The sequence below is a fragment of the Coturnix japonica genome, unplaced genomic scaffold (genome assembly GCF_054131305.1).
Source record: "Coturnix japonica strain WE unplaced genomic scaffold, WE-NBRP24 Scf075, whole genome shotgun sequence".
Taxonomy (NCBI): domain Eukaryota; kingdom Metazoa; phylum Chordata; class Aves; order Galliformes; family Phasianidae; genus Coturnix; species Coturnix japonica.
The window spans coordinates 122,093-146,231 of record NW_028188978.1 but is presented as its reverse complement, the minus strand read 5'-3'; the positions used below and the strand labels follow the sequence as shown (position 1 = coordinate 146,231).

The 24,139-nt window shown below is 56.9% G+C and overlaps 2 protein-coding genes and 1 long non-coding RNA gene across 4 annotated transcripts; all 3 read left to right on the top strand.

The window, feature by feature from the left end:
• Positions 1–14,443, top strand: RAPGEF3 (Rap guanine nucleotide exchange factor 3). 2 transcript variants are annotated; one of them, XM_015886859.3, is made up of 27 exons: positions 2–398; positions 5,060–5,113; positions 5,367–5,473; positions 5,585–5,706; positions 5,784–5,958; positions 6,544–6,628; positions 6,785–6,845; positions 7,088–7,164; positions 7,286–7,432; positions 8,141–8,250; positions 8,360–8,448; positions 8,815–8,893; positions 9,116–9,266; positions 9,356–9,432; positions 10,340–10,379; positions 10,467–10,548; positions 10,642–10,788; positions 10,866–10,963; positions 11,484–11,609; positions 11,693–11,874; positions 11,950–12,040; positions 12,603–12,653; positions 12,926–13,013; positions 13,100–13,164; positions 13,330–13,384; positions 13,473–13,544; positions 14,128–14,443. In XM_015886859.3, exons 1-27 carry the CDS (start codon positions 96–98, stop codon positions 14,244–14,246), a joined length of 2,853 nt encoding a protein of 950 aa, XP_015742345.2. In that variant the 5' UTR covers positions 2–95; the 3' UTR covers positions 14,247–14,443. The 2 variants fall into 2 exon arrangements, with proteins under 2 accessions (XP_085390203.1, XP_015742345.2); XM_085534077.1 differs by having other exon boundaries at positions 1–398; positions 10,467–10,788.
• Positions 14,444–15,355: 912 nt separating this feature from the next.
• On the top strand, positions 15,356–16,289 carry LOC146751558 (uncharacterized). The gene is made up of 2 exons (XR_014941359.1): positions 15,356–15,494; positions 15,581–16,289. It is a non-coding gene; the product is annotated as an uncharacterized LOC146751558 (long non-coding RNA).
• A 547-nt stretch (positions 16,290–16,836) lies between these two features.
• Positions 16,837–23,241, top strand: ENDOU (endonuclease, poly(U) specific). The gene is made up of 9 exons (XM_015886860.3): positions 16,837–17,111; positions 20,358–20,492; positions 20,598–20,627; positions 20,776–20,947; positions 21,423–21,622; positions 21,702–21,815; positions 22,003–22,109; positions 22,459–22,601; positions 22,821–23,241. The coding sequence occupies exons 1-9, from the start codon at positions 16,913–16,915 to the stop codon at positions 22,933–22,935; spliced, it is 1,215 nt and encodes a 404-aa protein (XP_015742346.2). The 5' UTR covers positions 16,837–16,912; the 3' UTR covers positions 22,936–23,241.
• Positions 23,242–24,139: the final 898 nt, after the last annotated feature.

The following is a 24,139-nucleotide window of genomic DNA, read 5'->3' as shown; positions in this document are numbered from 1 at the left end:
CTCTCCCTACGGGGCGGAGCGCGGCGGCGGCGGCGGCGGTACCGGCACCGACCCCGAACCCAGCCCGGCCCGGCCCGGCCCCGCGGAGCCGCCGCATGAAGGTGCGCGGGGCCGGGACCGCCACCGCTACCGGGACCGGGACCGGGATCAGCAGCGGGGTGGAGGCGGAGCGGCGGGGAGCGGCTCCGGTGGGGACCCATTGCCAACGGACCGGGCTGGAGCGTTGTACCGGGGCTGTCGCCCCCTCCACGCCGCCGCTGTCACCCGGTGGTTCCGGTGGGGACGGTAAGAAGCTGTCGGTGCTGCTGAAGAAGATGCACTTGTTCCGGAGCTCCAGCTACGAGATCAGGCTGGAGGGAGAAGGGGGGAGTCTGCCCCGCATCCAGGGTATCCGCTGGGTGAGTTATGGGGACGTGAGGGTGGTGGGATATGGGGACGTGGGGCAGTGGGGACAGTGGGATGTGGGGACATGGGGAGAGCAGGGACTACAGGTACTGACTCCATATGCAGGAGCCTGCGTGCTGCCTGCCCCCACTCTGCTCCCCTCACCTGAAGAAGAGCCCACCCTCCCACCCCTGTGCCCCCATCCCATTCCACATCCCTTTGCCAAGAGCTGTTGGCACCTGCAGGACAAATGGCCCCATTGCCAACCCCACACTGTCCCCTCCATTCCCACAAACCTTAAGGAAAAAGAGTGAATGAACTTTACAAGAGCATCCCACCCTTCACCCAGGGGCTGGGGGAGGTGGAGCCAAGCTGGACCCCCCAATGCTGGGTACAACCTTTGCCCCTTCCCCACCTTCCCAGTGCTTTAAGTCCGTGCTGTGCTTCCCTGTTCCCATTCCTTGGCATTGAGTGGAGCTGTGCAGCCTTCAGCCTCAAGCAGGGCAGATTTTGGCAGCACAGCACGAAACGAACCCGGTGCCATCGTGCTCCACCGCACAGCGGCCGGGCAGAGCACCCCAACCCACTGCCAGCAGGAAACACCTTCCCCCACACCCAGCATTGGGTTCCATACATTCCCTCCCCAGCAGCTCAGGCTGTTGCTTACAGGAGAAACCAGTTGCTTGGCAGCAGTTGGGCCACGTCCCCAAACCTTCAACATTCCCCTATGGGGGCTAAAAGTCCCTTTGTGCTATGGGTGGTGGGAGGAGGGGTGTTCAACCATTCACCTTCACACAGCCTGGCCGAGGACAAACCTAAAGGAACAAAGGGAAATTGCTTTATTCCGTCTGTTTGCATTCCTTCCCAAAGCAAAAAGCTTCCCCTGCTTCAATGGAACAACAGAAAACTCTCTGACTTTCTGTTGTACCCCCACCATCCCCTCCCACTCTGTGTGGCTTCCTGGTGCTTGGGGACACCCCGTGGTTATCTATGGGGAGGGTGATAGAAGGTAGGAGGGTGATGGGGTAGGATTGGGTTGGCTGTGCCTTGGGCATGCCACATCCCTTCTCCCCATTGCTTGCAGCTCCTGGTGCACCTCTCTGTGTCACTCCCCCCCCACACACACACCAGGGGTCTCCATGGCACTGAATGTCTCCCAGCTCAGTGGGGTGACACCATTGTCCCCAATGGCTGCACCCATCCCATATGTGCCACGGTCACCCCATGTGTGCAGTGATCACCCCATATGTGCCACGGTTATTGTCACCCCATGTGTGCCATGGTCACCCCATGTGCACCATGGTTACCCTATATGTGCCATACTTATTGTCACCCCATGTGTGCCACAGTCACCCCATATGCGCCATGGTCCTTGTCACCCCATGTGTGCCATGGTCACCCTATGTGTGCCATGGTCACTCTATATGTGCCATGGTCACCCTATATGTTCCATGGTCACCCTATATGTGCCATGGTCTCTCTATATGTGCCATGGTCTCTCTATCTGTTCCATGGTCATCCCACATGTGCCATGGTCACCCCATATGTGCCATGGTCACCCTATACGTGCCATGGTCACACTATATGTGCCATGGTCATCCCACATGTGCCATGGTCACCCTATATGTGCCATGGTCTCTCTATCTGTGCCATGGTCATCCCACATGTGCCATGGTCACCCTATATGTGCCATGGTCACCCTATATGTGCCATGGTCATCCCACATGTGCCATGGTCACCCTATATGTGCCATGTTCACCCTATATGTACCACAGCCCTTGTCACCCCATATGTGCCATCACTGCACCGAGTAGACAGACCCCTCCCGTTGGGGGTCCTGTGGATAATGGAGCCCCTGGCGCGGTGCCTCTCCTTCAGAGCCTGCGGATGGGCGAGGACTTTCTCCGGAGCTTTAAAACCCGAAATAGCTCCTTGTTGTTTTTTCCCCGGGATCCCAAACAAAGCGAAAATCTCATTGCCGGCCTTGGCCGTTCGCCCGCAGCTGCCGGATTTCTGGAGCCCGTCAGGATCCCTCCTGTCCCGTAAGCAGGAAGATGGAAACAGGGCAACTCCTTCGGAAACGCTTTGGAGACGGCTGCGGCCACTGGAGGGATGGGAAGGAGCAGAGGGGAAGGGGGGGGATATCCTGTATGGCCGGAGATGGGAACCATGGGGTGCCGGGTGGGAAGGGGATTTGGGGAGATGGTGGGGGGACACTGCAATGAGCAGCTGCCCTTGTGCAAGGGAGGGTTCTTCAGTCTCCTTTGCCGTCCTTGCTTGGAGCAGCACCGTGGCACGTCTTGGCTTTCAGCCCCAAGGACGGAGCCGGGTTACGGGATGACGGCGGAGGCGGCTCCGTTCGGGGGACGGGTTTAATGGGTGGCATCGCCCTGCGGGTCTTTGCAGCTCCGGCTGCAGCCCGGCTTTAGGTTTGCAAACATTTACTCGACAACCACCGGTGTGTTTCCTGCTAGGCGGGGCGTCACGAGGCACGGGGAAAGTTTGCAGAGTGAGTAAGAGGCGGCTCCCATCGTTGGTGACGACGGGAGGCTGCGCTCCTGAGCACCTTTAATTCTGCCCCTTATTAATAAGCCCTCAAGGGGCTTTTCTGAGCCTTCAAGGGGCTTAACTGAGCCCCCAAGGTCCTTCTTGAGCCCTCAAGGGGCTTAACTGAGCCCTCGAGGGCTGCTATAAGCCTGGGGAGGAGGAGGAGGAGGATGAAGGCTTTGGGGTGCAGAAAGCCCTCAAGGGGCTTTTCTGAGCCTTCGAGGGGCTTAACTGAGCCCTCAAGGTCCTTCCTGAGCCCTCAAGGGGCTTAACTGAGCCCTCAAGGGCTTCTATAAGCCCGGGGAGGAGGAGGAGGAGGAGAATGAAGACTTTGGGGTGCAGAAAAGGCTGGAGGAGTTGGAGCAGCCTGAGCAATGGATCACCCATCTGCACCCAGCAGTGCTGGGCAGTTTGGGGTCCCTTCATCCCCCTGCAAAGCAGTTTTATTTTGCATTCAGTTGATTTCTAGAGGAGGATTCTGCAGCTCCTCCACCTTGGTTTCCTTCTCTGAGGCTTTCAGCTGCTCTATCTCTCAATGGGGTTCCTCAAATCATCCTTATCAGCTCAGATATATGGAATATCTGGCCCAGAAGACTCTGAGTTCCCCCAAAATCTCTTCCCAAAATGGACCTCCGTCATTTCAGGACCTTCCCAAAGGGGTTTTCAAAGCCTCCATGAACAACCTGAAGCCGCAAAGCCTTGCCCTAGAGATGCTGCCATAGGATGATCCGTGCTGTGCCATAGGGCTCATGCTCCAGCTGGTGCATGAAGGGCTGTTGGGAGCCAAAAAGGGAGGAAAACAGCAGAAAAAGGCAGAATTAGGAGTGGAAAAACAGCATTGCTGGTGGTGACAGCCCTAAGGAGGGGTGGTGGTGGAGGACACACAGAGCTGAGCATCAAAACTGTGGTCATTTGGATGGAGCATCCCTTGTGGTTGAACACGAGCTGCTCAGAGCAGCATCCCTGGGCCCTCCTGCTGGAATCCATCATCTTTTAAACCATCCTCCTCTCCTGGATGAGGCTTCAAAGCTGGAGGAGAAGCTCGAGGCTTTCCCTCGCCCTGCCCTCTGATGTCCTCTGCCAGCACTGAGCACTTGCTCCGTGTCTCACGTCGGTGCCTTTGATCCCTGCGTGCAAAGCCTTTGCTTTTAACTCCCTCCTTTCATCTCCCAGCTCTCTCACTCCCCATCCCAGGGTGAAACGTGGCTGCAGGGTGGGTTGCAGGGTTGGGTCCCTGCTGTGCACGTGGGGCTGCTGCAGTGCAGAGGTGTGGGATGCATTGAGATACATCCATTCGTGGCCTCACTGGGTCATCCCAGCTCCTCCTTGCTGGTTTCCAGCAGTGCCTGGATTGTTCCCCTTGGTTCTCTATGGGTATACCATGTCAGTGGGGCTGAAATGGGCCAAAATAGGGCTGGAAATGGGTGTTGGAGGGGTCTGTTCTTTGGGAGGGTGGGCTGAATAGAGGCTTTGCTTTGCTATGGTTTCAGGAGGATGGTGCTGGTGGGGGCTCAGGGATGCACCCCCTTTCTGTGCAGAGAAAGTGGAAGGGGGTTAGGGTTGCATTGCATTGCATTGCTTTGGGTTTCATTGCATTGCATTGCATTGCTTTGTATTGCATTGCATTGCTTTGTTTTCCTTGCAGTGCACTGCATTGCATTGCATTGCATTGCATTGTGTTGCATCCCATAGTATTGCATTTGGCTTAGGGTTAACTTTAGGGCTAGGTTTGCATTGCATTGCTCTGCACTGGCTTAGGGTTAGTGGTTAGGGTTAGCAGATGGGGTTAGTGCTAAGGTCAGGGTTAGGGTTGCATTGCATTCCGTTGCTTTGCATTGCTTTGTTTTCCTTGCACTGCACTGCATTGCATTGAATTGCATTGCATTGTGTTGCATCCCATAGTATTGCATTTGGCTTAGGGTTAAATTTAGGGCTAGGTTCTCATTGCATTGCTCTGCACTGGGTTAAGGTTAGTGGTTAGGGTAAGCAGATGGGGTTAGTGCTAAGGTCAGGGTTAGGGTTGCATTGCATTCCATTGCTTTGCGTTGCACTGTTGTGGATTTCACAGCATTTCATTTCATTTCCCTTTCTTTTTGGGGCCACCAACACCTTCTTTTTGCTTTTCCAGACCCCTCGTTTGGATGCTGAATCCTCCCTGGACTATGGGCACAGCCTTACCCAGGTGAGGATGCTGCAGAGCCATGAGTGGGGCATTCAGAGAAGGGGGAGAAACAAAAGGAAGGTTGTGCTGGGGAGGAGGGGTGTGTGTTGGGACAGTGGATCCTTTGGGATCAGCCATTCCTGGGGCTGGAGATGGAGATCCTGAGGTGTTGGGATGGATATACCAGGCACTGGGCAGGTTCAGCACTAAGATGTGCATGGAGCTCTCAGTGCCCACATCCTCAATATACCATAGAACCTCATTTCCCCTCTAGGCATCTTCAGACAAGATCCGGAGAGCTGGAAAGCTCCTCTTCACCTACCTCACCAACACCAGCCCCAGCCTCATCCGGGACCACAAGCATCACCTGCGGCACCACAGGTAGGACCTCCATCACCCCCCACCCTTGGGGACCCTTTTGGAGGGTTCCTGGGTGCTGCAGCCTCATTGTGGGGTTTCTTTACTTTTCCTTCCTCTCCAATCTCTTTGCAGGAGGTGCTGCTCTGGGAAGGAGCTGGTGGACTGGATGCTGAATGCAGAGCTGGGCATCCAGACAAGGAGCCAAGCCATTGGTGTGGGGCAGGTGCTGGTGGATGGAGGGGTCTTGACGCACGGTGAGGGGGTCCCCCAAGGGTGTACTGGGTCACCTATGGGTCCATAGCCCAACTCACGTGCTTTTCCCTCCCCGCAGTGAAACAGGAATGGCATTTCCAGGACAAGGACACCCAGTTCTATCGCTTTGCTGAGCTGGAGTTGAGCCCTGAGCCCCGCATGGGGCTGCGGGATGCAGAGGAGCTGCTGGAGGCGGTGACCTTCCTGGTACAGCTGGGGCCTGATGCACTGCTTACCATGGCCCTGCGCAAAGCGTGAGTGCTGGGGGGAATCCTGAGGGGCTTCTGGGTGCTCCTGGGGGGTTTCTGGGTGATCCTGGGGGGTTTCTGGGTGATCCTGGGGTGCTTCTCTGTGCTCCTGGGGGGTTTCTGGGTGCTCCTGGGGGGTTTTGGGGTGATCCTGGGGGGCTTCTGGGAGCTCCTGGGTGGGGTTTGGGTGCTCCTAGGGGGTTTCTGGGTGATCTTGAGGGGTTTCTGGGTGCTCCTGAGGGCTTCTAGGTGCTTCTGGGAGGTTTCTAGGTGCTCCTGAGGGGCTTCTGGGTGCTCCTAGGGGGGTTTCTAGGTGCTCCTGGGGGGTTTTTGGGTGATCCTGGGGGGCTTCTGGGTTCTCCTGGGGGGCTTCTGAGTGTTCCTGGGGGGCTCCTGGGGGGTTTTGGGTGCTCCTAGGGGGGTTTCTAGGTGCTCCTGGGGGTCTTCTGGGTGCTCCTGGGGGCTTGTGTCCATCCAACCACAGCTGGAGGTGCTGCAGGGTATCCTTAGCATCCTTTTCCCCTCTGGGGCTGGAGATGATGCAGGATGGGGCCCAGGGTGGTCACTTACCACCCCCTGCTGCCCACCCAGGCCTGCCCAGCGCACGGAGGATGAGCTGGAGCTCATTTTTGAGGAGCTGCTTCACATTAAAGCTGTAGCTCACCTCTCCAACTCGGTGAGTGTGGGTTGCACCCTGCTGCCCTCTTGCCTGCATCCATCCCCTCCAAACCCTCCTGCATCCCATTGCCTCCCCTTTGGGCATCCTCCTGCTCTCCCCCTTGGGTTCCTGTTGTCACCCTATGTGTTCCCTCCATGCTGCCCCTTGCTGCAGGTGAAGCGGGAGCTGGCATCTGTGCTGATGTTCGAGTCCCACCAGCGAGCTGGCACTGTGTGTGAGTGTCCCCAATGAATTCCATGTGCTGGGGGGTGGGATGTCCCAGCCCCTACGAGAGCATCCCCAGGTTGGGTGGGCATTGCTGTCTGTCTGGATGCTCCTGCTGTCTCTATGGAGCAGGGGGTGGATGGGGGGGATGAGGGTACTTTGGGGTCTGACCCATCTGGCTGTGGGTTGTTGGGATGGGGGCTGATGAGGGATGCTCTGGGTCTCAGTCATGCCACCATTCATCTCCCCCAGTGTTCAGCCAAGGGGATAAAGGCACCTCGTGGTACATCGTCTGGAAGGGTTCAGTGAATGTGGTCACCCATGGCAAGGTAGGTCCATCCCCACGCTGCCACCCCATCCTTGCTGCCACCCTGGTGCCAAGGGTATACCCCATATCTCCAACCTGGCATGGGTCAGGTTCAGGTCTGGGTTATCCCTGTCACCTTGCAGGGCTTGGTGGCCACATTGCACGAAGGGGACGACTTTGGGCAGCTGGCATTGGTGAATGATGCTCCCCGAGCAGCCAGCATCATCCTGAGGGAGGACAACTGCCACTTCCTGCGGGTGGACAAGCAGGACTTCAACCGCATCCTCAAGGTGGGCAGCTGTTAATAACCATCCCAGGACCCTCCTGTGGCTGTGGGGTTTGCTCTGGGATGTGCAGAGTGTGGTGGTTGCAGGGGGGTGGTTATCATTTGCAGTGAGATGCTATGCAATGCCTGCAAGGTGTTGGGATGCACTGAGCCACCATGCAATGCCAGGGGTGCACTGAGCTGCCATGCAATGCCAGCAGGGTGTTGGGATGCACTGAGCCACCATGCAATGCCAGGGATGCACTGAGCTGCCATGCAATGCCAGCAGGGTGTTTGGATGCATTGATCCACCAAGCAATGCCAGCAAGGTGTTGGGATGCATTGAGCCACCAAGCAATGCCAGCAAGGTGTTGGGATGCATTGAGCCACCATGCAATGCCAGCAGGGTGCTGGGATGCATTGAGCCACCATGCAATGCCAGGGGTGCACTTAGCTGCCATGCAGTGCCAGCAGGGTGTTGGGGTGCACTGAGCCACCATGAAATGCCAGCAGGTTGTTGGGATGCATTGAGCCACCATGCAATGCCAGCAGGGTGCTGAGCTGCATCGAGCCCCCATGCAATGCCAATGGAGCACTGGGGTGCAAGAAGCTGTGTGAGCAATGAACTCTGCAGCCCGTGCTGCTTGCTGGCTGCTGGCTTTGCCCATGGACCAGCCTGGGGAGGACAGGCTGTGTCCACCAATCCAGTCTGAAGGCTGCTTTCCCTATTTAGGACGTGGAAGCCAACACCATGCGCCTGAAGGAGCACGGGAAGGTGGTGCTGGTGCTGCAGAAGAACCTGCAGGGAGGCAGCAGCCAACCAGCCTCAATGCGGAGCAGCAGGTGACAGTGAGAGCTGCCCGTCCCCATCCCTCGTGCTGGCCTTTCCCTGAGCCTTCTGTTGGAGGAACGAGGGGAGAATGGTGGCAATGGTGGGGGGGATGCACTTCAGGTACCTGGTGATGGCTGGGACGCCTGAGAAGATCCTGGAGCATCTGCTGGAGTTCATGAGGCTCGATGCCACGCTCTACGACCCCGTGGGTAGGTGGGGGCTGCATCAAATCCCTCCTATCCCTCCTCTCCCACATCCTCCCCCCACCAATGCAGAGCTGCAGAACAGGGAGAGCCAGGAGGTGTCCCCAGCGGGTAAAAAATCAGAGCAGCAAAGCATCCAACCTCATCCCTGTGCTCAACTTTTCTACTCTTTCCATTCCAAAAAAGCCTTTCCCTTCATTCCCCAGATAACCATCTATTTATATCTGCATTCCTCTCAGCCTTTTCCTCAGCCTTTAGAAGCAAAACGTGACCCAGTGGGAGCTGTGAGGTGCAAAACCCCATGGCCACCCCATAGGGATGTCCCCAACCTTGTGCTGGCGCAGCACAATGGGGCTGTGTGCTCTCTTCCAGACACACTCCTGGGGGATTTCCTGCTGACCTACACTGTGTTCATGCCGACCTCACAGCTCTGCAGGGCTCTGCTGCATCAATATCCTTCTGCTGCTGATGGGGGGCCCATATCATGCAGCCCCCCCTGCAGGGACCACCTTGATCCCTGTCCCCCCAAAGCAGGACACAGTGGGAACCCCAAATCTCCAAGCGAAGGGCGCATCCCCATTCCCTTTTTGTGTGGGGTTCCATAGGGATCCATAGGGATACCCTCACTTCCTTTGCTCGCATCCTCCATACTGGTGCCCTTAACTGGTCCCAGTTTCCGTGCGGAGCCTCTGGATGGCTCGGAGCAGGAGAAAGCCAGCTACTGCCTGCACAAACGCCGCAAGATCCTGCGCCTGGTGAGCCAATGGGTGCTGCTCTACGGGCGGCTGCTGCAGGGCGACCGCAGCACCACGGCTCTGCTGCAGGTACTGGGAGCACAGGGCAGCCCCTTGGGGGTCCCCATGTCACCGCTGTGTCACATTGACTGGTCCCCCCTTGTGTCCAACCCCCATAGAACCTCGCCGACCTGGTGAGCCAGGACCCTCGGCTGGGGGCCATGGTGCAGGAGCAGGAGCGGCGGCGGCCCCGAGCGTGAGTCCTTTGAGCATCTCCATCCCATGAGCATCTCCATCCCATGAGCATCTCCATCCCATGAATATCTCCATCCCATGAGCATCTCCATCCCATGAGCATCTCCATCCCATGAATATCTCCATCCCATGAGCATCTCCATCCCATGAGTATCTCCATCCCATGAGCATCTCCATCCCATGAATATCTCCATCCCATGAGCATCTCCATCCCATGAGCGTCTCCATCCCATGAGCATCTCCATCCCATGAATATCTCCATCCCATGAGCATCTCCATCCCATGAGCGTCTCCATCCCATGAATATCTCCATCCCCTGAGCATCTCCATCCCATGAGCATCTCCATCCCATGAGCGTCTCCATCCCATGAGCATCTCCATCCCATGAGCATCTCCATCCCATGAATATCTCCATCCCATGAGCATCTCCATCCCATGAGCATCTCCATCCCATGAATATCTCCATCCCCTGAGCATCTCCATCCCATGAGCATCTCCATCCCATGAGCGTCTCCATCCCATGGGTATCTCCATCCCATGAGCATCTCCATCCCATGAGCATCTCCATCCCATGAATATCTCCATCCCATGAGTATCTCCATCCCATGAGCATCTCCATCCCATGAGCATCTCCATCCCATGGGTATCTCCATCCCATGAGCGTCTCCATCTCCTGAGCATCTCCATCCCACGAGTATCTCCATCCCATGAGCGTCTCCATCCCATGAGCATCTCCATCCCATAATGACCCAGTGCCACCTCTATCTGTCGGGTCCTTGTGTGCTCAGGGTGACCACGGGCATCTCCATCCCATAATCATCCGGTGCCACCTCCATCCTTGTGTCCCTGAGGGCGGCATCCCAAGCTCTGCTGCCCTCTTAACACCTTCTTTCCTCCTCTCGGTGCAGGATGGAGAATGGGGACAGCAGCATTTCTCCCCAGCCCAAGGTAGGGGCAGGAACAGGGAGATGGGACCCCCAGAAGTGAGGTATCACGGGGGTGCCATGCTTCCCTCTCTCCCCTTTCTCCCTGCAGTCTCGGAGCTCCATGAGCTGGCTCTCCAGCCAAGACGAGGCAGCTTTGAACAGCAGCTGTGCCTTAAGAGCCCAGGATAAAGGTAGGGGGACTGCAGGCACACTCATAACACCTCACCCTTTAACACCTGACCCCTCTGGATGTGGCCACAGTGCTGACCCCTCCACCCTGACAGTGCCCTATGAGATCTATAGAGCTGACCATTCGTGCCTGGTGACGGTGCTGCCTGTTAACGCATCGGTGCGGGATGTCCTGCAGTCCCTCACCCCACAGCTTGGATGGGATGGGGAGCATCTCCTGGTGAAGGTGAATTCATCCGGAGGTGAGTGGTGGGCTGGGGGCACTCCGTGGTCCCTGAGCTCTGCAGCAGCCCAGCATCCATCCTCCCTTCTCCTGCAGATAAAGTGGGGCTGCAGCTGGATGCCGTGGGGGTGTTCACTTCGCTGGGGCTCAATGAGAGGCTCTTTGCTGTCAGCATGGAGGAGCTGGGAGGTTTGGTGAGCTGGGGAGGGGTCAGCGTGGGGTGGGAGATGCTGGGGGGAATCCTTGCCTTGTGGTTCTGGAGCTGAGCTGGGCATGGCTTTGCCCCATGAAACACAGCTGCTGGCATTGCTCCTGGTCCTTCACCTCCAGGGGGGTCCGTGGGGAGATGGGGGGGCATCTGTGAGCTGAGATAGAAGTGATGGGTGGGAGTTCAATGAGCTGAGCAGGAGGGAGACCCATGAGCCATAATGGAGGGGGTTTGATGAGTGAGGGAAGGGGATCAGAGAGCCACGATGGAGGGGATTTCATTGAGCTGGGCGGTAGGGGGGGCATGAATCTTGCGGGAGGAGCTGAGTTCAATGAGCTGAGCAATAGGGGGAGCCATGAAACACAATGGAGGGGATGGAGGGGATTGGGCATGTAGGGGGTGACCTGTGAACCAAGTGCAGGTGATGGGGGGCCTTGGTGAGCCCAGCCACAGGCTCTGATCCTGGCTCTGGGTTGGGGTGTCCCTCACCCCCAATCTATCTGCAGACCCCCCACCCCGAGCAGCTGGGCCCCCACATTGGCTCCTCAGACACACTGGATCTCATTAGCTCCAAGGACCTGGCCAGCCACCTCACCGACTATGACTGGAACCTCTTCAAGAGCATCCACCAGGTAAGGGCAGCACCTGGATATTGTTGGGGAGTGGGTTCTGGGTGTCCCCCTGTCACAACCCCATCCATCCTCTGCCCCACCAGGTGGAGATGATCCATTACATCGTGGGGCCTCAGAAGTTCCACGAGGTGACGACGGCCAACCTGGAGCGAATGATGAGGCGTTTCAATGAGCTGCAGTACTGGGTGGCCACTGAGCTGTGCCTCTGCAATGAGCTGGGCAGGAGAGCCCAACTGCTTCGCAAGTTCATCAAGCTGGCTGCACAGTGAGTGTCCCCAATGTCCCCTCCACACTGGTACACGTTGCTGGCTTCCCTGCTGACCTCATCCCATCCCTGCAGCCTCAAGGAGCAGAAGAACCTCAATTCCTTCTTTGCGGTGATGTTTGGTGTGAGCAACACAGCCGTGAGTCGCCTGGCCAAGACCTGGGAGGTAAAAGCTCATGGGTTCCTGCCACCTCCCCCTGGGTTCTGCAGTGATAGATCCAAGTCTCCATGATAGAGACTGGGGTGGCCAAGCTGCTGGGGTTCCTATATGAGCTGCACCCCAAGGCCTAGGGAGGCAGGGAGTGCATTTCCCACCAAGATCAGGATGCAACTGTTGGAAGGGTCCTTAAGGGTCATGGACCCATGGGATGGTTGGGTTGGAAGGGTCCTTAAAGATCATGGACCCATGGGATGGTTGGGTTGGAAGGGTCCTTAAAGATCATGGAACCATGGGGTGGCTGGGTTGGAAGGGTCCTTAATGAAGATGGAACCATGGGATGGTTGGGTTGGAAGGGCCCTTAAGGATCACGGAACCATGGGATGGTTGGGTTGGAAGGGTCCTTAAAGATCATGGAACCATGGGATGGTTGGGTTGGAAGGACCGATGCTGCCAAGAACCCAGAGCAAGCAACAGCACAGATCTTAGAGGGGTATTGGGGTGTAGGGCTTGGAGGTGCATGGAGATTTAGAGGGTTGCATGGATCCATCCTGACCCCCTCTCTGTGCAGAGGCTGCCCCACAAGATCCGTAAGCTGCACGCTGCTCTGGAGCGGATGCTGGTGAGTGTGGCTGCTTCCATGGAGCTCGAGGGTCTCAGTGATGGGATGGGGTTTAGGGGTCAGGGAGCAGAGCTGGGGGGTCTGTGCCAGCCCCATATCTCTGGGTTTAATGCCACTCCCTGCTGCCCCTGCTACCCCTAATACACAGAGTCCCATAGATGGCACAGAGGTGGTGCAACTTGTGCTCCCACATTTGGGATGTGCTGTTCCGGGGCACCCCATCCCCACATCTCTGCTGCCCCATCAGCCCCCATCCCTCTGCCTGTCCCCAGGACCCATCATGGAACCACCGGGTCTATCGTCTGGCCGTCGCCAAGCTGAGCCCCCCCATCATCCCCTTCATCCCCCTCCTCCTTAAAGGTGAGTACCACGGCTTTGTGGACCAAGAACCCAAACCCAGAGCTCACCCTGACCCCCCCCTCCCCAAACCCCCCTCCCTGTTGCAGACATGACTTTCATCCATGAGGGCAACCGCACGCTGGCTGAGAACCTCATTAACTTTGAGAAGATGGTGAGTGGTGGCGGGGAGGGGGGGCTGCTCCTTTTGGACCACCCTTTGGGGGCACTGCTTGGCCCAGAGCATCATCAGTGCCCAGCAGTGGGGATGGGGAGGGCACAGGACAGAGAGCAAAATGGTGCTGGGTGGCATCAAGTCACCTTTGTGCATTGCCCACAGCACATGATGGCGAAGACAGTGCGCATCCTGCAGCGCTGCCGGGGCCAGGCACATGGTAAGCAGGGTTTTGGGGTGGTGGGGTTGGGGGTGTTATAGGGCTGGGGGGGTCCATTGCTCAGCTCCTGCTTTCTATATGCACACAGCTCCTCTGTCCCCACTGAGGACTCGCTCCCCACACCGACCAGAGGATGCCAGGGCTGTCAGGATCAGCACGTGTAAGTGTGGGGTTGGGAGACCCCAAGCTCTTAATGGGGTCCACTTGTTATAGTGCATGAATGGGATCCACTGGTGTTCCTTAATGGTGGAGGGCTGTGAACACTGGGATGGTGCTGTTGGTTCCTTGGCTGGACATCACTTTGCCCCCATGGAACACGCCTGTTCCCATTTCCTTCTGCTCCTATAGTGCCAAGGGGGGCCTGGAACTGAAACCATAGAGGTGTTGGGGGTATTTAAAGGATGTGAGCAGAGGGGAATAGAGGGGATCCATGAACCAAATTCAATGGGCTGAGTTAAGGGTGGTGGAATGGGATTAGGGAGCCACAGAGAAGAGGATGCAGCAAGAGAAGGGGACCCAAGAAGCCAACTGGAGGTGATGGAATGGGTTCCAATGGGCAACAGGGGGGACCCATGAACCAAGCTGGGGTGACAAAGGGGATTGAGATGAGATGGGCAGCTGAGGAGGATCCACAAACCCAGCTGTGGGGCTGGAGGAGGAGCCGTGGGTCAGGCTGCAGGCAGAGATGGGGATGTGAGCAATGAGGAGGGGGGGTCTGGCTGAGCCCATCCCTCACCCTGCAGGCTCGGAGCAGTCGCTGAGCGTACGGAGCCCTGTCTCTACCTGGGCTTATCTCCAGCACCTGAAAGCCATCGACAGCCAGAAGGAGCTGCTGCGGCTCTCCAGAGACCTGGAGTCCTGATGGGCAGGAGGGAAACGGAGCGAGGATGCAGCAGGGACGTGGCACTGTGGGTGCTGATGGCACGGCAGCCCCATGGCTCTGCTATGGGAGCCAGGCCTGGCCATGCAGTCGGGAGCCCATGGGGGCTGTGGTGAGGCCTTGGACAGCAGGGTCTGCAGCCCCCACGCGGTGAGCAATAGAGGTATTTTTGTATGCAAGGCTGTGCTCACCTTATTTCTCCATGCAGCATCAAGGTGCCATGGATGCTCCCAGCACCAATGCTGCCTGCCCTGGGGGTGCTGGGCTGCAGGGGGGGGTGTCCATCCCTCTGTCCTGTTTGCCCCCTGGGATGGGCTGTGTCCTCCATCTCAGCTCCCTGGGGAGCACAGCTTGGGCTGAGCTCAACCACCTGAGTGTCTCAGTTTCCCTATGTGGACAGGAGAAGAAGGAACAGCACAGAGATGGGACAGCATCACTGTGATGGGAGGGAGATGCAGTGATGGAGATGGGGATCAGATCAGGCTGTTCCCAAACCTCCCCTCCATTGCAGAGCACCTCTGGCTGTGCATGGAGCAATGATTGTCCCAGTGCTATAAACAACAGGAATGGGGCTGTGGGCTTCAAGGCTAATTCCTGCCCCTAAAGCCCTCCCATGATTGTAGGGTACCAAGCAAGGCTGGGGTACAAGGGATCAGAGCACGGCTGGGTTCTACCTTGCAGTTCATGGGGGTGGGTTGCTTACAATAAAGCTCCCCATCGCAGCTAAGGGAAGATTCAGATGTTGCAGCCAGCTCCAGGATGGGACATGGGGTCCTGGGACCCCTTTATGTCCATGGCAGGGCCCTTGGGATCCCCAGCTTCTTGGTTCTGGGGTTGTTCCACCAATGGGGTGGGCAGGGGGTCCGATTCCCATCTCCCTTGGCTCCTGAATGGAGCATTTCCCCTTGTGAACCATTTGGGATCCAGGTGTGACCTGCCCAGATCAGGGCAATGCTGGACAATGTCCTCCTACAGCCACACACAGCCAACAGGACCCTGCATGGAGGAGGACCACCAGCCCAACTCAGAGCCCCCAATACTCAACAGCCTCTGCACTCCCTAAAACAATCCCAAGGTGTTTGCATCTGGGTTGACAGCACATGTCACAGCACGGCGTCAGTGCTGGAGCAAGTCCTGCCCTGCTAAACATCCCCATTTGGAAAGCTGGAACCAGCTCTTATCCCCATATCCCCCTGGTTTGGGGCTCTGTGCCCCCCTGAGCACATCCAGGTGAGTTGGGGCAAAGTGGGGGAGTTTTGCCCTGCTGTGTGACCCCAAATGAGGCAGCTCAGGGCTCCTTCCATCACCTTCTCCAGGTTCTTTGCCCTCAAGGAATCCTGATGTGGAGGAGCTGGTTTTGGGGAAGGAAGGGTTAAACAGGAGCTGTGTGCTTTCCAGCTGGATCCCAGCCCATGGATTACCTTCAGCCCACAGATCTGCTGCTTGGGGCCCGTGCTTGTGTCCCAGGGCTTCTCTCTTCCTCCTGCAGCCACGATGCTGACCCTGACATCAGCCTTGGCTGCACGAATCTCTGCTCCAGTGGAAAAGCTGAGCCCTGTCTGCTCCCCCTGCTTCAAGTACCCCCCATTCCATGCTCTTTCCATAAGCTAAACCCCACTTCTTTTAGATCCCATCCCACCATCCATCCCCATGGGGGGCAGAAGCCCCACGAGGTTGCTGTCCTCCATGGGAAGAAGCTCAGGGTGCAAGAGAAGAGGGCAGGTGCTGAGCTCCCACCTCCTCCATGGGGCTGCCCCTAACATCTCTTCCTCCTGTGGGGCTGAAGGACCCACACGCCATCCCAGCATCCCATAGAGGTGCAGAATAGACCCCCTATGGCTGCAGCCAACTCCCAGCCAGGAATCCCTCTTTCTTTTCCCTGTTTCCTCCACCTTTGCTGGCCATTTTTCCCCTTCAGTGTTGAACAACTGGCATTAATCAGAGCCCAACCCACGTCGGGTGCCTCAGGCTGATGGCAAGCCGGTCCCAAAGCAATTACAGGCATGAGAAAAAACCTAAATCTCATAACATCTCCCAGCTTGGTCATGTGCAGGGTGTGAGAAGCAACCTGTGCACACTCAGCTCGTGATGACACCGAATCATCCCAGAAAACACAAGTGTCAGCAGGGTCAGCAGGATAGGAAATGACTGAAGGGGTGAGGAGGATGCCAAACCTTGTTCCTTTATGGAACTGCTCAGCTGTGTGTCAGGGGGTGAGGGATGCTGTGAGGTGTGTGGGATGGGCATTGCCTGGGGGGGGGGTCACGTTGAATTCATTGGTGCTGCTCAGAGCAGGGAGCTCTGCTTGGGGTGGGGGTGTGGGGTTGAAAGGGGGGGGGGGTCGTTGCTTGTGATGATGAATTGGGGATGGGCAGAAGGAAAATGCAGCTCCCAGGGCTGTGGGCTGCATGCAGGGCTCGTGGTGGGGCTCCCTTGGAAAGCACAGGAGATGCAGCACCCAAAGGCACCTATATCTGCACTGACACCCCATAGAGGTGAGGACTCCCCCCTCCCCCCCGAGGTGCTTTCCCTTTGCTCCACAACCATCACCCTGGGGAAGCGCAGACAGAGGAATGGAGCAATCCCAGGAGCTGGAATTACCAGCCCTCCTCCCACTCTGGGCAGGCTGTAATTAGGACATACACGTAATGAGCTCCGGTGAAGTTGGGGTGCAGCCTGCATTGAGGTCCTGGGTTTCACCAGGCTCCTCCCTCAGCTCCGGGGACCCACATATAGCAGGGAGAGCTCAGCAGCACCCACATCGCTGCCAGAGAGCTGAGATGCTGCTGAGCACCGGGATGATGAAGGCCTTCATCCTCTTCCTCGGGGTGGGAATGGCCTTGGGCTGTGAGTACCAGAGCTCTGAGTGGGGAGGGGGGCTGCACTGGGCTGAAGGAAGGGGGGATTTGAGGGGAGCTCAGGTGCTTGGAATGGGGTCGGATCCTTCCCAATGAGTGGGGGATGTTTCCATGCTGGTTGCCTGGGGGTTCTGCTGGTGATGGTATGGGGGCTGTCCTTCTCTTGGCTGGGTTTGTGCCCTCCTCTTGCAGACCCACCTTCCCTCTGTTCCTTCATCCTGGGGGAGAACTGAGGGCAGCTGCTCTATTTCCTTACCCACAAACCTCCTTCTTGCTGCTGGATGGGGGTATTGGAACCCAGCAAGGCACAACGTGAATGTGCCTCAGCCAAAGCTCTAAGAGAGCCCAACACAGCCACACAGCACAGCTCCAGAGCTCACATTAGAAGCAGACTGTGATGCTCTGGGGCTCCCAACACCCTGAGGGTTCTCACCTGGCTTCACCCCGAGCCAACTCACACCTCAGGCAGTGATCAAAGCCATGTGAAAGCTGTCATCACCATCCCGTGCATCACCAGGACCTGATGGCAGCTTTCAGATCTATGAGCATCCCAGGTCAATGGGGCAGCACTTGTGGGACAGGTCTGGTGGCAGCGGGTTTGTTCACCCCATCGGTCACACCGAGGTGGTTGAGGAGCTCCAAGATCATCCTTGGTGTGAGTTAAGAGGGCTCAGCTCCTCTCTGTATGGCCAGGAGCTGCATGCAATGCAATGCAACACAATGCAATGCAATGAAATGCAATGCAATGCAATGCAATGCAATGCAATGCAATGCAATGCAATGCAAAGGGGCAGAGCAGAGTGTGTAGGGCAGCAGGGCTCGAAGGCTGCATGGATAGGGATGGCTGCTGCAAGAAGGAGCAGTGTCTGAGCTGTATCATGCTTTTGGCTCTGCTCATTGCTGCACGTGATGAGCTGCTGTCATTGCTGCATTCTTGCATGAAGTGTGGACCTGTGGCCTGTTCTCAAGGAGAGGAGTTTCGTCACCATTCTGATGCCGTGAGCTGTATCTGATGCTCCAGAAGCAGGCAGGATGAGCAGTGAGTTTTGCAAGGCTAAAGTGCAAGAGGAGCTGCTCCCACATTGGGCTGCCCATGAGGAGTCACCACGTTCTCATCCTGATTAATGACCCCCACTGACCTTGACACAAGCTCAGTGCAGACTCCTTCATCACTTGGGGGCCATTCTGAGGATCTGGCTGCCAAAACCACATCTGGCCTCAACTTGCCTCATTTGGCAACAACAGGGAGAGGATTGTTCTGGGGGAGGGCAGAAAGTTTGGGTCCTGTGGAGGGGAGGGATGGGTTAGAGGTGAGGGCAGGAGGACAAGCCTGGAGCCCTCCATGCAGATCTTCAGCATTGCCTGGGCACAGCATTTGGGCACAGCATCCTTTGGGTACAGCATTTAGGCACAGCATCCTTTGAGCACAGCATCCTTTGGGCACAGTATCTTTTGGGCACAGCATTTGGGCACAGCATCTTTGAGCACAGCATTTGGGCATAGCATCCTTTTGGCACAGCATTTAGGCATCACATCCTTTGGACACAGCATCCTTTGGGCATCCTTTGGGCACAGCATTTGGGCTTAGAATCCTTTTGGCACAGCATTTGGGCTTAGCATCCTTTGGACACAGCATCCTTTGGGCATGCTTTGGGCACAGCATTTAGACACAGCATCCTTTGGGCTCAGCATCCTTTGGGCACAGCATTGCACAGAAGCTGTGCTGAGTGTTGCTGGACATATCCCTCTCCTCCTGACCTTCCTCCAGCATTTCCAGCTCTCCCTTTGGCTCTTCTCCCCTAAGAGATCCAGCAGCTCTAACACAACCATGAAGAGTTACAGGCTGCCCCATAGCTGCCTGCTTGTATTTAGGTTCAAGCCTGGTGAGCAAGCATCCACCTGCAGCCATCTCACTGCAGGGGACAGTCTGGGATGCTGCAGCTCTTCTTGTAGCTGAGCCTTGGAAAGGAATGGACAAAGCTGAGCTCTCTCTGAGTGTTCTATGCAGCTCCCAGCCCCATTGAGCTGCAGTTCATCCCAGTGCTGGGCTTTGCCATAACACACTCAGGTAATATCTCAACCCATGTGTGGGCAGTTCCTGCCTTGTGCAATCAACCCCCCTGGGGCTGGAAGATGAGCCTGGATGTGTCATTAGGGGTGACTGATCCCCACTGGCTCTTTGTGAGTGAGAGAGATGGAGACAGGATGGGGATTGCTGCTGCTCATCCCCATTGGGGCTCAGTTGGGTGACCTGGGGGCTGATGGAGCAGATGGAATGAAGCAGAACCACAAGCAAATCTCCTCTGTGGGCACCTCAGGAAGCCAAGCAACACTCAGTAGTGCCCAAATAGGACTGATGGGGCAAAGGGGTTCTTCCCTCCCATCAATATGGGTCCATACATTGGCAGCTCCAAGAAGTAGAAATGGCTGGGGCGAAACACAAAGCAACAGAGCAAGGGATGTGGTTGGAGGGAGGAATCACTCAGTGCAACATTAGATGGTCGCAAAGGGTTTGGGGTTGGATTGGGATTGGACTGTCTCCCACCTTGGTGCTATATAGTGCTTTGTGAGTGCCCCCATTGGGACGTGATGTTGGCACTATTCATAGCACAGCTCAAGGCTCAGCTCTAATTTTAGGTGTGTAATGAAGCTCCACGACACATGGATGGTATAAATAGCTCAGGAAGGAGTCCCCTGTATTCATTGCAAATTGCCAGCGAGGGCGTCTGGAATGTGGTCCTCCTCTGGGCATAACCTGAGACGGGCATTAGTGGGTGAATCAGGGCAGGAATGAATGGAGGAGCCAAGAAGGTTCTTCCTGGTGCCAAGTAGCCGCAATGTCCGTGTGTGGTTGAATGACCACAGGGATGTTGTCCTGAGGACTCATCCAATCCAAACCCAACTCACCCACCCTAAAAGGATGATGAGTAGCTCCAGTTGTAGATCTTGGTCCATTTCACTCTGTCATAGTGAGGAGAGAGCACTGTGGGCATTGGGATGCTGCAGAACGAGGGGCTGCTCAGCCCCATAGCAGCCAGAGTTGTTCTTTTCCCCTTTGGACACCCCCATTGTGGCTGTCCGCATCCTATCCCTTAGTCCCCATGCTATCCCTTTGCCCCCTTGTCCCCTTGTCCACCAGGACCCAGAAGGAAGAGCCTCTCTGGATTTGGGTCTGAATGGAGCAGGGCTGCCATCCCACCCCATAGAACCCCACTGTTGTTTCTCTCCCCCAAAGCCCTATACACGGACCCCGACTCCTGCAGGGGACGCTGTGATGAACCCTACAGCCATGAGGATGAATGTCACTGCGACGCCGACTGCAGCAGCCGCAACAGCTGCTGTAGGGATTACCCAGAGCACTGCAGGGAGGGTGAGCATGGATGGGTGGGCAGCACCCAGCAATGGGGCGCAGGGGGCTGCTTTGCAGTTGGGTGCAGCTCCATCACCCTCTCTCTCTTCTCTTGGCTCTGTGCAGGTGAGGGAGCAACGCATAGACACACTGCAGGTGAGCAGCACCACCCCATAGGGATTGAAGGGAGCAGAGACACACCTGAAGGCTTTAACCCACAAAGGGGGGGCTTGGTGCTGGTTGGGAGCACCCCTCCATGCTATGGGGTCATGCCATACCCCCCAGCTCCCATCTCTGCCCACAGAGCACTTCTCCAGCAGCCACGATGCCATCAGCGACAAGGAGCTGCTCCACATCTCCGAGCAGCTCTATGGGGCGGATCACAACAAGGCTCGACCCAATGACATCAACATTAACCCACAACACCGGGCTGACCCCGACCAAACGGGGCTCCAGGAGGATCTCTCCCCCGAGCCGTGAGTGTGATTCATTAGTGCATGGGCAGGAGGTTGGGCTAGATGTTCTTAAAGGGCTTTTCAAGCCTTAGTGATCCTATGGTTCCTTAATGATCCTATGGTTCCAAGGGGATGCTATGGCCAGGAGCTGGACAGCAGGGCTGGGGGCAGGGATGGCACCTCCCCCTGTACAACCTGTGGCCATCAGCTCATCCCCTCCTCACCTCAACCTTCTTTCAGGGCATCATTGAGAGCAATAATGTCCCCCCTGAGCCCCATCTTCTCCAGGCTGAACCATCCCACTCCCCATCACATTTATACTCCAGACCCCTCCCAGCTCCATTCCCCCCTCTGGATACACACCAGCACCTCCACATCTTTCCTATGACCCAAATGCATCACTTGGCCTCATTGGACCTCATCCCATTGACCTCAACCCATGGATAAAACCCATTGGACCCCTCTATAGAACCTCCCTGGTCTTTCTCTCCCCCAGGCTCTATGCATACGTCAATGAGAAGCTCTTCTCCAAACCCACCTATGCCAGCTTCATCCGTTTGCTGGACAACTACCAAAGGGCAACGGGACACGAGGAGGAGGTGACAGCCGAGGAGCTGCAGGAGCAGAACATCTTCCTCCAGGAGGTGATGAAGACGGAGCTCATGAAGAAACTTTATGCTTTCCTCCATAAGAAAAGTGAGCGCGGATCAAGGCTTGGGTTGGCCGTGATGGGTTCCATGTTGTTGATCTCATGGTTCCTTTAATCTGAATGCAGATCGTTATGGATCCAAGGAGGAATTCCTGCAGGATCTGAAGGAGATGTGGTTTGGGCTCTACTCCCGAGGTGATGGAGAGAAGGATTCCAGTGGCTTTGAGCACGTCTTCTCAGGTGGGGTGCACCCCAAAAGGATGAGGAGTGTGGAGAGGCTCCTTGAGGCCCTGGATAGGGGTTTGGGTTGGGTTGGGGGAGCAGAGATGGGATTTGGGGTGTTCAACCCAAGCTGATGCATCCTGGATGTAGGAGGGCAGAGCTGGGGGATTTGGGGTGGCTGACCTCGATTCTCCTTTGTGTTTAGGGGAGGTTAAAAAGGGGAAAGTGAGTGGGTTTCACAACTGGATTCGCTTCTACCTCCTGGAAAAGCAAGGACTGGTCAACTACTACAGCCATAACTTTGATGGGCCGGTGAGTCATCCTATGGGGCAGTGCAGGATTCATCCTATGGGGCAGTGCAGGATTCATCCTATGGGGCAGTGCAGGATTCATCCTATGGGGCAGTGCAGGATTTGGGCAGGGAGTGCTGACCCCACTCCATCAGCTGCATCCCAAGACCCCCAGGATGTGGGGCAGAGCTGCTCAGCCTTCTGCATCCCCACATAGGGATGGAAGCAGGGTGGGGAGGTCCCAATACAATGGGTGAATGGAGCAGATGTGGGGCTGGGATTGCCCTGCTTTGGGTGCAGCCAGGCTTTGCTTGGCTCCCATGCCCTGCTATAGAGGATCTCATTCCCAACCCCCTTATTGCTGTTCCCAGTGGAACACCTACCCTGATGTACTGGGGCTGCAGTTCAGCTGGGATGGCTTCTACAAGGAGGTGGGCTCTGCATTCATCGGCTGCAGCCCGGAGTTTGAATTTGGCATCTATACATTGTGCTTCATTGCCCGACCTGGAAGGGAGTAAGTACTGCATCCGTCTGTCTGTCCTCTGGCCATGGAGCCAGCTGAGCCCTCCTGTCCCCATTCTGGATTAGGGAAACCCTATGAGGTTGGGATTGGGATTGAGCTGAGCCTGGTCCCATTGCCCTGAGCTTTGGGATGGGGTTGGGGATGTGGGGATGCCAGGATCACCCCATGGTTGAGGTGATGGGGTGGAGCAGTGCTATGTGTCCCCTACAGATGTCACCTGAGTTTGGGTGGCCACGGTGTCAGCATCCAGACCTACACATGGACCAAATCTACCTATGGCCACGGCAAGAAATACATCGCCACGGCTTATATCATCTCACCCTGAGCCCATCCACATCCCAGGCCAGGAGGAATGGGGTGACTGCAGCCCCTCTGCTCCGGGGCCATGGGCTGCCCCACATCATGGACCCGCTGTGTAGGGCAGTGCTGGTCCTGCCCTGGGAGGCAGATGGCCACAGTGTGGAGCAGGGCAGCCCATATGGAGGCTGTGGGGTAGGACGGAGGTGGCAGCCCCATTGCCATCAAGTGGAGGCATTGCGTGCTCGTAACATGAAAGCCAGGGGGGGCTGTGTGGGATTTGCAGTGGACAACAGCAACCTTGAGTGGAATAAATAGTGATGCTGGAAGGAAACGCATTCAGTCCCTCACTGCTGTGGGTCAGGGTGGGTTTGGGGGTCTCACCATCCAGAGCAGCACCCCATAAGTTGTGTCTCCCCTCCCCTTCCTCCCTTCTCCCAGCCCTGCAGCAGCTGGGTGCTAATGGGCTGATTCCTGCTCCAAGCAGCTGCCAGTGGGTCCTGCCCCAAGGAATTGCTCCTCTGGGGGCCCCCCGAGCTGCTGTGCCCCTCCAGCCGTACCCCTGAGGCTGTGTCCCTTCCCTGAGGACCATCACAGGGGAGCTGGGGGGCTGCCTGCACTGAAGCCCAGCTGAACTCTCCCCAGAGACCCCCAGCTCCCCCAAGTGCCCCCAGTATGAAGCACAAACCTTGGAGCCCCTTGGACACCCAAAGTAGCTCCATCCCCCATAACCCCACATTGCCCCCACACCTCGGGGGTGACAAAAGACCCCAAAGCTGCTCTGAGCCCCTTCAAATCTCCCCTCTCCCACCCTCCTCCCCACGCTCAGCCCCACACACGCACCCACAGCAGTGGGGCGACTTGATGCTCCGTATCCCCGCCCTATTTCCATCCCCATCCCCTCCTCCTTCTGCAGCAGCGCTGGGTCCCAGGGTAGGGATGCGGCTCTGGAGGGGCAGCACCGCCGAGATTGGAGCTGCCCGACAGATGGCGGCTGCAACAGTTCCTGGCGGAGGGGTGGGCGTCCCTTCGCCATCTGCCAGGGGTCACAGGTGACCCCCCCCCCCCAAACCCCGCCTCAGGGGAGGGGGGGGGCATGCCAATGCCAGAGCGTGATTTATAGGGATGCACTGGGGAGCAATGGGGGGGGTGGGATGAATGGGTGCAGGATGGGAGGGTGGCTTTCTCCCTCCCCATCTCCGTGCTGTGCAGCCAGGAGCATGCAGGAGAGC